The 14,727-nt window shown below is 40.2% G+C and overlaps 1 protein-coding gene and 1 pseudogene across 1 annotated transcript; one reads left to right on the plus strand and one right to left on the minus strand.

Annotated features, from left to right (window-relative positions):
* Window positions 1-1,053: 1,053 nt before the first annotated feature.
* Window positions 1,054-6,117, plus strand: LOC148903847 (chymotrypsin-like elastase family member 2A; annotated as a pseudogene).
* Window positions 6,118-7,942: 1,825 nt separating this feature from the next.
* tmem51a (transmembrane protein 51a) lies at window positions 7,943-13,656 on the minus strand. Its single transcript, XM_089009816.1, has 3 exons — window positions 13,507-13,656; window positions 10,913-11,392; window positions 7,943-9,138 (listed from the first exon to the last, which is right to left on the minus strand). Exons 2-3 carry the CDS (start codon window positions 11,338-11,340, stop codon window positions 8,748-8,750), a joined length of 819 nt encoding a protein of 272 aa, XP_088865942.1. The 5' UTR covers window positions 11,341-11,392; window positions 13,507-13,656; the 3' UTR covers window positions 7,943-8,747.
* Between the last annotated feature and the right edge of the window lie 1,071 nt (window positions 13,657-14,727).

Below are 14,727 nucleotides of genomic sequence, written 5' to 3' on the forward strand. Positions count from 1 at the left end.
GGGTGAGCGGAAACTCCAGAGACCCAGCTATAATATTTGTATACAAGCAATTCAAAAGCACATTTCCCTTGAATGAGAGAAACAAAGCATTTTACCATTGTGCAAGCAATTAAAAAAAATGTCGAGTGATACATGACTGAGAGAGCGTGATGAGCTCAGTGTGTGAACTGGGCAGCGAGCCCGAAGGCCATCACATACTCGAGTGAAATGAGTGACTAAACATTTATACTAGCCCCAAACGAGTTACATCTGAGCTATTGGGGCAGTTGTCGCACGCAAACATTGACACTGGCACCACTTTTGCATCTGTAAAAAAATACCCCTATTACCTTCTTGGGACTCTTTCAAAAAAAAAATTTAACCCCTCAGTATTATTATATATAGTAATATTGTTTTTTATCTTTTCACACCATCCCCCTTTCAAATTGCTGCTGTGGACTGCAAATTTCCCCATTGTTGGATGAATAAAGGTTTTCCGATTCTGATATCTGACACGTAACAGGGGAAAGTAGCATCAAAATAACAAATACATGAACGTGGTGGAGGCACAGAGGTCTACTAGTTTGTCCATCTGCCTCACAGTTCAGAGATCACAGGTGCAGGGATGTCCTTGTGTGGAGTTTGCATGTTCTCCCCTGTATTGTATCCAGTGAAAGCAATGCCCTATTCATATCTATGCGGGCTGCGTATGTCGTGCGGCCACCAAACCATCCACGTACATAAGAGATTTTCAAGTTCAAACTGACTACCAAGCTACTTTTGTAACAGGTCTTGATGATGCGGTAATAAAATAAAATAAAATTAAATAAAACCTTCACATTTTAGGCTATCCCAGTCCCAGCCACGATGCAGGCCCTGTACCTCTGCTCTGGGCGCATCTAATTGAAAGCGATCTTGGACCAAGAGGGTTCTGTTTCTTCTCTAATCTAGTCCAGTGGATGTGGGCGGGTGCGGACTCACATGGCCTCAATTACCTTCCACCCCAGACCCCAGAAGACTGGGTCCCCCTCCCTACTCTCTATCCATCTCACCGACGTGCTCCTCTGCCAAAACGTTGGCCCAGGTCTTTCTGAGCAGTTCATTTTATTAAGTACATACTACAGAGTTCCTGTCCTTCACAGGAGCCGGGAGATGTTATCTCCCCTGCTGTCGTATATAGTTACCTACAAAATATTCTATAAATTAAATTGGGATTGGCATATCGTATCATATAGAGGTGGAGGCAGAGGTGGTTCGGGCACTTTTGAGAATCCAGGAAGTAAGGCAAAAGACTATTAGGATCTTCTGGTGTTTATACTGGATGGAAAAGCACTGTGAGGTCATTGGAAAGGTGAAGGTGAGGGAATCTTCAAAATTTCAAATGATGTTAAGACACTAAGAATGACATGAACGACACACATAGACCTCACATGAGGACACTGGTTGTTTCAGTCGACATTAATGCCTTGATGCAGTTGTTCAAGAAAGTGTATATCATGATTGATCCATTATTGATTCAGAACCCAGCATGACAATGACATCAGTTAATGGAAAGTTCATGTGCATTTATTTGAATTCTTTTTTCAAGTTAACCATACCAGGAAAGGCCGTTGTCCCTCAAATGTCTTCATTCGTAGACTTCCCTCCTCACAATTGATTGTCGGCTCTTGACGTTGAGTAGCAGTCACTCTGTGTTTGTCCACCACTTTGGAACATGTGGTTTTGGTTACACAATGTTATAATGCTTAACAATGTTTCTGCCTTGGAGCTCAGCACACTGCATAAAGGCTACTTTGTGCCTTGATATACCCCCCCACGCACGCGCACGCGCGAACACACACACGCACGCACATACTCACTCACTCAGGGATGATGACTATATGCTATTAAAGCCATGTTGATTGGTTTCCCCAGCACACTTAAGGTGCATTGCAATAGTGGAACCACCAAACTGACACAATATTATTTTTTAATGTATTAATATTGTTTGGTATTCATTCATACAAAGGCTGTTCTTTACTCAGCCACATGAAAAACATGAACAATGTCTCAAAACCACATAACCAAGGCGGAAAAATTCCTGCTGTTTTAGACTTGTATCGGCCATTTTGGTCAAGGTCAAAGTCGTCAATGAGCCTCAAAATTGGCCATAAATTCCCAACGTTCTATTTTTTTTCTTTAAAAAAAAAAAAAATCACAAAAATGTGTTTCATTTCAATTTTTTCGACATGCAGTATTGTCATGTCAAGCACTGAGTAAAATCTACCATTTTTATAATTCAAAAGAAATGCCTGTGTCAGAACTAGTAAAATCAATCATTTGTCGCCATCTAGTGGCACACTGTAATCTAAGTGAAGGGCCCGATGCAGCGTAATATTTTGAGGTCTTTTCAAGGTATTTTCTGGTTTGACCAAATATTGACTTGATGAAAAAAATGCAAAAATAAACATTAGCTAAAGCTTAGCTACCATATCAACATTGAGAGTTTATCAGCCAAAGCGAACCTCAATGTGAACCTCACAGATGTCTAAACCAGGAAGACACGGTACATTAGAATACATGGTATACATCTGAATGAGCATTTTTCTTAATCATCACATATTTGGTGTGTTCAACACCAGTAGTTTAAAGAAAATGGGAAACGTAAAAAAATGAGGGAAAAAGAGGGATAAATAATGTGTGTGTACACAAAGAGAAAAGGCGAGATGTCCTTTCAAACAACAGTACAGGTACATCTCAATAAATTTGAGTATGGAAAACTTTAACAATTTATTGTGGAGAAATTGGCCTTCTAGAAATGTAGGCATTGTGTTTAATCTATAGCAATCACTTCTGATTTTTGAATTACTGTATGATTTACATTTTTACCAATTCATGAAAACATACCGGTATCATACCATGTATCCATACCATTTATTGTTTTGAGTGTTTTCATTCATGAGCACCCATGTAGTGAACAAAACCAAAGTAATCCAATGTTCTCAAAGAGAAGCGGTGATGAGAAAATGCTGCCTCAAACCAAGTCAAGTCCTCCCTGTTTAACCCTTTTTTGGATTTCTGTGTTTAAGTATGATAAGGATTTTTTTTTGTAAGAACAGCCGCTTGGACACAAGGTAGTCATGAGGGAGCTGTTCATTCTCACTCTGGTCGTATGCGCCAGTAAGAATATCTTTGTTGAATATTGATTGCTACTGAGAGCGGTCGTCTAATGTTTAAAGCAACATGATAGTGACATGTTGCACAAAGTAGTGCCGAAAAGGAACGTTAAATGGTGTTGCTGACATATTTTTAGTCCGCGGATGTGGCCTTCCCGCCGACCCTCCTGTGCTGACTCGAGTGGTCGTAGGAGTGGACGTCAAGCCTCACAGTTGGCCGTGGCAGGTGAGGTCCCACTTTTGGGGATTAATTTGTCTTTTCGTTGCTATTCATAGTAGTTTTGCGCCAACTACAACCATATGCAACCGTCCGTGGACACACCCCCCACCACCCCAAAAAAATGTACTGCTACCTGGCTTCCTGTAATCCAGTTTTCTCTTCAATCAGACAGCAGTGGACGCTGGAGTCTTGTGGGGGTGGGGGGAGATTTTGAAAGTGGGTCCTCACTGCTGCTCACTGCATAAAGTAAAGGAAAAATTTACACTTTCATCAGCAGACAAGTTTACACTGACATAATGAAACTATTTGTATTCTGCCCTAACCAATAGTTGGTGTGTAGACAGCGATCTTAAAGGATAACCGACGTCTCCGGACATCTCCATTTAAAATTACATTAACGTAACAGGCCTATTCTCTAGCTCATTCAACAATTCTATGGTAAGCATGTCAAATGCTTAACTGATGAAATATTGATGTAAGCTTATAAATAACTTGCACAACAAACAGTAAAATATATAATGGTGTAAATATACTTACAGATTGTGCCTGAACAAGTCAAAAGAAAGAGGATTGATGTGGATGTGATAACACCCCTCCACTGTTGTATTTCAAAATGGCTACTCCACAACTTTTTCAGTGGTTTTAACTATTTCCACCACTAGGGACCACCATGCTGCATTGTAATGCAATTACTGGGGGCAGAACAATTTGACTGCCTTATCCAAATAAAATAACACTAATTTTTGTCCTTCTGATGCTAGAGACAAGTCCAGCCCGACAAATGTACATGTACATTTGAGGGATTGGAGAATTTTGAGAAAGAAAATGACTTTAGCAGTGGCACCATATTATTTTGCCATATATGCAGAATCATTTGGGACTTAGTGATTTACAAATGTTCAATTCTGATATGACAAATATCACAAAGTGATTGAGAAAAACTGTACTGCAATAGCAAGCGGCCCGCAATCGTCTTGAATACGAATTGCATGGACAGAAAAGGCCGAGACACCCGTTCAACCACTTAACACAATAATGTCAACAATCCCACAGTGGCCGTCACAACTATAGAGTGGAAGTGTGTAAGGACATCTTAAAGGCGAGTGAGGAAAACTTGGCAGCTCAAAAGATGGCCCGGCCGGATCATCAACCATGAGTGTAACAACATCCTGCTCAGCCGGTAACAGCATCAATGTGACAGCCGTCCACACACAGTGGGAACTCATAAAAGGGAGCTTATGTTGAGGTGTCAGGACATTGTACTGTTTACATGCCGTGTCCTGCTACATTTCTCTTTTGCAGCAATGACATTGCGCTGATCAAGCTTTCCTCCTCTGTGGTCTTGTCTGACAACATCATGCCATCTTACCTTCCACCACCTCATGCCGTCCTACCCCATGGCGCCGAATGCTACATAACTGGCTGGGGTCGGGTGTCCAATGAGTCACTAATGAAACATTTTCCATTTGATTATCCTTTGAATTATCCAATAATTGGACCCAGGTTGACCAGAGTTAAAATCTCACTTGCACATAATATCTAACTGGGTTTGCGAGACTCCATTTCTCAGCTGCTACTGGTACCAAACGTGGATAAAAATGTATCACGAAGTGTAAAAAACATACCAAATCTAGAAGGTAGTGACACCTGAAAGACTGCAGGATAAACTTTTCATCAAGAGAGGGCGCTAATCGACTGTGAAAGGGTCATGAGTGGCTTAGTTCAGAAATTTCAAATTCACTGCGGGAGGCCATTTTCGGTCCTCATGGTATTTTGCGCGCCCTCGTTTGAGATTGTGTAATGTTTGTGTTAATGTTTTTTTGCTCTAACTTAATTCACGGTTGTCAGTGTCTAATAAAGCAATTATTGTAGTCTGTATTGGGGAGTAGTATGCGGTGCACACATGAACATACAAAAGAACACCCAGACAGGTTTTGTACTTGGATAGAAGACCACCAGGGGATGCTAGCTAGCTAATTTGGTTGTTAGCCGAAGTTATTCAGTCTGCTGTATTTGGGGCAATTGAAAGCCGTTTACTTTGTCGTTTTAAAAGTAATATTTTAAGCAATTTATTATGAAATATAAAGTTACGTATTAAGCTATTAATATATACATGTAAAAATTTGGGCAAGCAGTGCTTGTGATTCGTTTTGCTTGAGTTTTACTTTATTGTTCGATGAATTGGAAGGATTTTCATCATACGGGAAAGGTAAAACCCCAATTCTATAGCCGCTAGTCTTATTTATCTTGTGTGTGTTGTAGCCGTCAGCTGACGGTGCTCGAGCTCACATTCTGCAGCAGGCTCTCCTGCCGGTGGTCGACCATAACACCTGCTCACACCTCGACAAGATGGTTTGCACTGGCGGAGATGGCATCACTGCCGGCTGTAATGTGAGGCTAAACGGGACACTGCAAATCAAGACATGAGAAGATAGTAAACCACATTTCAGATTCATTTGTGCATTACATGACAGGGAGACTCTGGGGGTTCTTTGAACTGCCAGACTCCCGATAGATCCTGGACCATGCACGGCGTGGTGAGCTTTGGTTCAGGGCAGAGCCGCAACGTCTTCCAGAAGTCAACAGTATTTACTCGAGTCAGCTCCTATCTGGACTGGATTGACATAGTAAGCAACAACTATTCATCAGAACAGCAGGAGATCCCTGGGGTCGATAAAACATCTTGGCTTTGCAAAAACAAGATGCTGTATGTATGTTAAACAATGTTTTTGTTTGTGTCTACAGGTTAAGAGCAAATACTGACGCAGCTGTTCAAAGGGCAAACCAAAAATGGTCTAATACAAATTAAAATGTGTCTCATAAAACGGGGACATTTTGGATTGCTGTCTTTACATTGGCTATTTTGTGGTCATATCTGTCACGAGAACAATGGTCTTAGTTTTATTCTACCAAATAAAATCAACATCTCATTTGAGGAAATACGTATTTTGGTTGCCGTTGGCTAACAGGTTTAAATGCTAGTGTATATACAACATCATTGTTTTTTCAAAGAAAAAAAAGGGAGAATATGGTTCACAGAAATGTTTTTATTCCGATATGATACTCTCAAAATAAATTGCTTTCAGTTCAAATATCTTCATAATACTCACCAAAAAAAGTCCTTAAAAATACACAAAACACCATAATTGTGATCTTCAATGTTTTCTGTAATTGGCATTCACCACAGAGAGCAATTTACATAAACATCGCCATCATTAAAATCTTTTATCCTTGGAAGATAAACTCTTGTAGACAAATGAGGTAATCTGTGAGGAGAATCTGTCAATACAATGCGAAAAGGTTATTCCAGGTGAGGTTAGGGATAAAATTACTTGTTTCGTACAAATGCTCACAGTGTATCATTAATTATGTTTTTCTCCCCGACTAGATTCCAGTCACACACAGGGCAAAAGAACGCTCGCAAAGTTCGATCTGTTTCTTCCCGTGTCTTCTTCTCATCTGACATTCGGCAGCTATTGATAAAACACTGCACGCTAATGGGAACATTTGCCCCAGTGAATAAAGAGCCTTCTGCTGCGTGGCTCATTGCCAGCCTGGTCGGAGGTGAAAACAGGGCCCTGAGTCAAGCTGTGGGTTGATGAGCAAGTCTTGCTGTTCGAACAGTGCAGCTGCACACTCAAAGAGACTCTTGTTGGTCATCTTGAATAAGACAACACGGAAAATAAAAAGGGTAGCAGTGGAGAAGAGTCTATGTCGCGGGTTTTGGAAAGTGACTGATTTTCCCGTGACGACTGCGTGAAGGCAGGCCACTAATGTCTTCGATTGTTCTTTCCCTTGGAGGAGAACAACTGACACTGAACGGGCAACAAAAAAAGTCAATTTGGTTGTAGTACACATTGAAGCAGGCAAAATTAAACAGGGTGAAAACGATGGGCATAATTTAAAGAGAATGCCTTATTAACTAAAAGATAACCATTTCTTTTGAACCACGCCCACCATCCGTTGAAAGAACATATTCCAAAACCGTTTAATTAATTCATTACAAAATGTATAAATATGATCAAAATGCAACAAAACTGTCAACAAGTTGTATTTGTCGTTGGATGGGAAATAAGATCTATAAATTCAAACAAAAGCACAGTGTAACAAGTCTAATGTCAAGTGTCAAGAGAAAAAAGGGTTCTGTGTTAACAAATATCTCAAAATGTGGTAAAAAAAAACCCAATATATCTCCTCATCATCCATTCAATGATAGTAGAGAGAATCTACCCTCAATCGTTAATCGTAACATTTGTCAGTTTGGTGTTGTGCGAGGGTGTCAAACTTATTTTCTTGCTGCGGGCCACATTGTAGTTACGGTTTCCTCTGGGTGGCCGTTACGAATTTTGGGAATGTTTTATCCTCTCCACATTACATATGGAGCTCACATCAAATTAATTCATTCAATGCCATCCTCGAATTTATTCGGGAATTGAAAAGCATGACGTGCAGCGCCATTCCCAAATTTGGTCGTGTTTTGATTTTTGTTGCAGGGGTGGACGGGTGCACTCTTTTTTTCTGATTAAAGAAGAGAGTCGAACGTTTCTTACGCTTCATTGAATGTTTATATAGTCCTAAAACGCAATATTTTGTGGGTCCTGCAATTTGAGTGAAAATGACAAAAACCCTGGCACTGGAGTGGACGCATTTTTGCACGTCGTCTGGCAGTGAATGAGTTAATGAATAACTAGTTTTCAAATTTAAAGTAAAAAATAATGACTTATTGTGGTTTACATAGGACAATTTGAAATTTTGGTTCGGACTTTAGCAAGCAACATGGAATTTCACAAGTATGTTTTGTTTTCGCGTGCCCAATAAAATGATGCGGCGGGCCAGATTTGGCCTCCCCGGGCCTTGTCTTTGACAAATGTGGCGTAGTGTAATGTGGAAATACAAGGCGTTTTGTCAAAAGTTGATTACACCGCTGCTCTGTCTGAAAAACAGAGTTCCACTTTAATCCTGTCGCTAATGGCGGAACATTTTCCCACTGAATTCCATTGCAGGGTTCAGAAAACCAAAGATATGTTGGTGTTAGGTAGTAAAAAAAGATGTGCTGCTTGAACAGAAGCCAACAGTTGTCCGAGATGTCTCGTCTTTGTTACGAAGCTCCTAAAGCAATGATATCGCACGCCACTCCCGGTGTGGTGAGTTGGAACAGTTGTGGTAGCCTGCAGAGAAAAATGTCACAAAGTCTGGTGGCTGGAGTATGCGATAGTTGCTCCTGGTCCTCACACAAAATATATATATATATCCCTGGTGAAGTCTTATGAGATGGTCCATCAAATAAAGCGACTTAGACATGATAAAAGACGATTTGGTGCCACCTAGTCTGGTCTTGACGTGTTCCCAATTGATGGAAGATTGTATATTCTGGGTAGGTTTGAAAGTTATCATCAAATGGGGGGCACCTTGTCCTCATACTGTGGTGGGGGGGTAAGAGGTTCTATACTAATACCAGCAGCCAGTTGAGGATTAGGCACCTTCTCTGATTTGATCCTACGGATCTTGAGGGGAAGGAGCCTGCGACCACTTTTATTCGGTCTCTGGTTTGAGGCGGAAGCAGCTGGAGATGTGGTGCCGGAGCCAGGGCTGACTTGAGAACCAGGATCCCGGACCTCTGGACCCTCAGATTCATACTGCACCCCATCGACTTGGACCAAGTCGTCGTAGGAAGGGAGCTGGGAGGAGCTGGGCTGAACGGGGCTTTGACGGACTGGGTACTGGCCACTGCCTACTGCCTCTTCATAGGTGGGCACGGCGTAGCGTTGGGTGTCTTGCTCAGCACTGCACACATGTCAAGAAAAAAATAATAAATAAACTCTTGTGAGAGAAATTGCCATCATCGCAACACAGATTGACCTATTGATAATTTAGGATGTTCCACAAAAAAATAACTAAAAAAAGTATTTGGTCATGAAAAGCCCTGACGCAGTTTTGTTTTGTTACTTTTACAGTTTATGTAGCAAAATGTTGAGACAGAGTTATTGTCATGCGTGACATTTCGTTTCACAAAGAGCTTTTGTCCTCTCCATGATTTACTCAAGGTAGTCACGCATGACAAAAGCTACAAACTAACTTTTTGGATGGTTAAGAAAAAAAAGAGGCAACTTCTATTATGGTATGTTCAGGCCTCGCAATATCACACAGCACAATCCTCCGTCTAAAATGGCTTCCTTTGAAGTAGGTTGTCAGTGAATGAATTAGACATGCCTGGGACCTGTTTTTGTCAAAATACCTCCAAGGGGATCAAGAATGACACCACACATTTCATACTCTTTTTTTACATATAAAAGTTAGAGGTAGCCACATTGGACGAGTTACAGAAGACCTGAAACTTCCAAAATGTTGTCATCATGAAAACTGTTATCACATGACCAGTGTTGTGTCTTTTTTTGAACTTTTATTGCGTTAATGTGCCGTGACATGACATACCAGAAACTCCCTGACTGAAGAAATTCCTACAAACGTCAAAGAGCTGCATGCAAGTACCAGACCATTTTTATCGAGCATCTTTGTCTTTATTAAATTCACAGAGTTGCTTGTTCTGTAACCACAAGGGGACACAAGCCAGTGTCTTATTGTATTCCAAGCCTGTATAAATACAGAGTGTCGTGTCAGGAAGGGCATCCGGCGTAAAAGCTTGGCCAAAACCAACATGTGAATCAAACCTCTGAAGATGATTCTCTGTGGAGGGAAAATCTGAAAGGAAAATATGACTGATTTATTTATTTATCTATTTATTTATTGCTTTATTTATTTATGAATGTATTTGTTTATTTATATATTTATTTGGGCGTTTATGTATGTATGTATTTATTTTTTTGTTTGTTTTAAACATGCTGGACAATTTGAGGGATTTTCAAACAGGTGGGGTTTTATTTATTTATTCAGGTTGTCCCCCACCTGGTGCCCAAAGACAGCTGGGATAGGCTCCGGCACCCCTCGCGACCCCAATGACGAATAAGTGGTACAGAAAATGGATATATGGATTTTTTTTTTTTTTTTGAGGGGGGGGGGGCAAACCAAATCAATTCCTTATTATAATTATAAAGATGGTGGACATTTTGGGGGATTTTCAAACAGGTAAGTGTTTTTTTTTTATTGTATATAATAATAATAATAATAATAATAATAATAATAATAATTGTTATTATTATTATTATTATTATATTTTATTTTTTATAACTAAGGTAATTTCTCACAAAAAAAAATCACCAGGAAAATTCTGGAGCGTGTCTTGAATGATCCTATTCAGAGGAGGCGGTTGATTGCGGACCATGAAAGTAAGTCACACCACACCCATCATCGAACTCACACATGTTGTGTCAAAACCAAAGAAGTCTTTGATTACCTATAATGACTGCGGGGTGTAAAAAGGAGAATGATATTGTCAAATAAGAATCTGAAGGGAAAAAAAGAGGTCTGATAAAAACATTAAAAGCATTAATTGTATTTTCATTCAGGGTCTCCACTTCATCACGAGTGTATTACACTTGCATTTCAATCCTGCCTTCAGATGTCTTGAAACAAAGGAGAACAAAAACGTGATTTCACTTACATTTCTACATCCCCATTCTCCCTGGCGGTCACTGCTCTGTGATTCTGGGCCTCCTGGAGCCTGCGCTGCTCCCTCTGCTTGTTCCTCATTCCCAGGCACAAGGACATCATCAACATGACCACCCCCGAGGCCACCAGGACAAAAGCCACAGAAGAAGCTTTACTTTTCCTGTTCCCAGATGAATCCACTTCTCCACCACCTGAACTATTATTGTTGTTATTTGCATTCGGTCCTGCGGGCACTACGCTCCAGACGATCATGACAATGCCAAGTGCCACGAGTCCGACACCCAGAGCGCAGAGCGCATACTGGGAACCAGAATTTCCACTGTTTTCATTGATGCTACTGCTGTTGTTGTTGTTGTTGTTATTGTCATTGACATGTCTTCTGTTGTGAGGACTGGAATGTCCGTCCACAGTGGAACGCATTTTAAGAGTAACTTGGATTCAATCTGTTGATCAGGTGCAGTGAGGTCAGAAACTGCAAGAAAAAAACCACACATGGTTAATGTAGCTGTGAAAAATATTTACAGCTACCTGGTGAGGGTTTTACTAGTCAACATATCAATGTCATGTACTTGTGTTTGCAACTATGAGGAAACAAGTTTCTCCCATTCATAGTTTTGCACTGAATGCAATGCGAAGCCTTGTTTTCACAGGAAAAACCCTCAAAATAAAATGACATAACGCCACTGATGCGTCGAAGCAAAAGGTGTGTTTGAATAGTCAAAGATTTACGGTCAAGTCACTTATTTTTCCAGAGTAAGGATAGAAACTGAATATGGGCAGTCGTGCCGACAAAGGACATGCCACAACATCCAATATACGATTGTCTATATCACAGATGTCAAAGTCAGGGCAGTGGGGGGGTGGGGCAAATTTGCCCTCCGCATCATTTTAATCGTCCTGCAAAAGCAAATCAAGCATGTCAAGTGCCATGATGCTTGCTAAAGGCCGAATCAAAATTTCAAATGGTGCCATGTAAACCACAATAACAGTTATTATTCTTGATTTCAGATTTGAAAACTACTTATTCAGTAATTGTTTGTGCGTTCTGTATGTAATACGTGGAGGAGATTAAACATTCTCTTGGTTTCTACAAATTCCGGACTCAAATTTCAAATTGTCGTATGAAAACCACTATAACAAAATTAGTTATTCATTCATTTGTTGTGCGTTCTGTATGTTATATGTGGAGGATATGAAACATTCTAATGGTTTCCACAAATTCACAACGGCCTTCGAGAGGAAACTGTAACTACAATGTGGCCCGAAGCAAAAAAATGAGTTGGACACCCCTGATTTATAGCCTTCGTATGCCACCAGTGTCAGATGGGCGTCCGACAAAACACTGGGCGGACGTTCTCAAAGTCAAAGTCAAAGTAAGCTTTATTGTCAAATATGCTAATATGCATGACATACAGCACAGATGAAATTACTGTCCTCTCGGACCCAGCGTGCAAGGCACTTATAATGACTTTAACAAACATAATAAACACTAAAATGGGTTCTCAGCTCTATACTATGCTTAAGAAAAACAGAGATTAATTTCACATACGCGTTGCAGTTTTTGTGGAGATTTCTGGATACGTGAAACGCTTATGCGAAACTGCTAAGCTAAAAGCATCATCACTTTTTTTAAAAGGTAGCATTTTCAGATAGCAGTATCTAAAATGTCTAATGTATCACTTTGTTGTTTTTTTTTTTCACTTCAATGGACAACTGAAATGATCTTTGGTTTTTATTTGATCATTTGGTAACAAGACTGTGAACCAAACAATAATAATAATAATAATAATAATAATAATAATAATAATAATAATAATACATTTTATTTCAAGCGCCTGTCAAAGCGCTCAAGAACACATTACAAATCTAGCTACTTTACATTTTTTGAGCTTTACAGTTCACAGCTATTTTACCTGAATCATATTTGTTTTTATTTTGGGTTATTTTCACAACTTTAGGGAGTTATTGGACTAACTAACATAAAACTTTGTGGATTGAATCCTGGGCCATATCCTGTGGAAAATGTGTCTTAAAATCACAACAAAAACAAAAAATAAGGAGTCAATTTCTAATCTGAGCTCCTCGTCCCCTCCACCCAAATAAGAGGCCCCCGCCCAGGACATGGACAGCTCGGAGGGACGCACGCGCACAGCAGAGCACCCAAGAATGTGTGGCATGAGTCAAAATTATGACGTGAACAACTAAAGTCACCCCATGAGATCAACTGATTTCGTAGACGTGCCTCAAAATTCTTCTCGGGGTGTTCATTGCAACGCAACAGAGACATCCAGAAGGGAAGTAGAATGGAACGTTCGAGGTTAGGTTTTGTCCCCGAGATAAAAACCTCTACACACCAAAATTAAACCCATGCGACGGCTGGTGAATGCTACGTTTGGCGTTGGAACTCAAGTTTAAACACACGTAGTGACAAATGCAAAATAACATCCATGTTGCGTCGGACAGAGCAACGACACACCACACGCTAGTGATAAACTTTATACAAAAACACAGATAAAGCGATTGTCTTTGTGTGAGCATCGGCCGAGTAAAGAAAGTGTTTTTTTCTTGTTTTGTTTTGAAACTCACCCCCGTCACACAGTACTCATCTCCGCCACATTATCCGCATGTGGTTGTCGAACGAACGTGATGCGAAAACAAGTATACGGAAGTATATTTTAGTGATAAAACGACAAAAAAAGATCTGCTTTTGCTTTCAAATAAACGGTAGAAAGGGGGCAGGGAGAGAGACGACACCAGACCGAGGAGGAGGATACCTCGACTTCGAGGTTAACCCTTTCCTGACGTCCTTCAAACTGTCAGCATCACACAGTGTAGAGTGGTGGGCATGTCTTTAATTTTACTTTATAACATTTAACATTATCACAAAATTAACAAAAAATTCTCAACATTGTTGAGAAATTGTTATTTTGTAATATTGATAATACCACAAAAGTGTATAATAGTGGTGGGCAGTCAGGGCCTGCAAGGCCTTCTCTGCTGGCCTAAAATATCAGAATCACAGACTAATTTTAATTATATGTTGCCCGTGATTTTCATTAAATAATCCCAAATTGTCTTTCACTTTCCTTTCATTGCTTCTCCCTTGTTGTGCTGCTTCCAGGTGTGTTTCGTTTCAGCATTTAGACGTAGCACTACTGAAGGCCTATGAGTGGCATCCACAGCCCGCCACTGCAACTATCATATTGGTGTCTAGTCAACTCGCAAAATATGTCAATGAACAGCGTTTAATAATATTATTAAGTATATTCCGGGCACCTGTGAGTTACAAACAATGGCTGCGGATCACGAATGCAAAGAAGAGAGGGATTCACATCATTTTTATATCATCATAAGGGCGCTACCAAAACTTATGATGTGGCATCTGGACTTTTTTTTCTTCGAAACAGATTCTTTGCTTGTATCAACTGACACGCTCTAATCCTAACTGCTGATGTGTGTTTTCAAGGACAAATCTGGCTATAAACCAGAGGTACATTGTGTACATGACAAAGTTATAATTGTATCACCAAGTATGGGCAGAATACTGGGGCGAGTGCTCAACTCTAAACTAGTGTAAGTTATTCACATGACATGCATGACATTTGAATGCAGAACTTAAAACCCGTATTCGTGTTTGTGTGTACATTTTCTGGCACACTGAGGGGTTTATAACTTCCACCCTCCTAAATGAACCTATGATTAAGCAAAATTGTCTTGAACCCCGTTGTGCTAGAATTAGCGGTCACCAATTTGATTTTTTTTTTTGCACCACACACCACCACATATGAAGCAACATTTCCACAGACT

Source organism: Hippocampus bargibanti, linkage group LG01, assembly GCF_051943395.1.
Source record: "Hippocampus bargibanti isolate YZ-2025 linkage group LG01, ASM5194339v1, whole genome shotgun sequence".
NCBI classification, from domain to species: Eukaryota; Metazoa; Chordata; class Actinopteri; order Syngnathiformes; family Syngnathidae; genus Hippocampus; species Hippocampus bargibanti.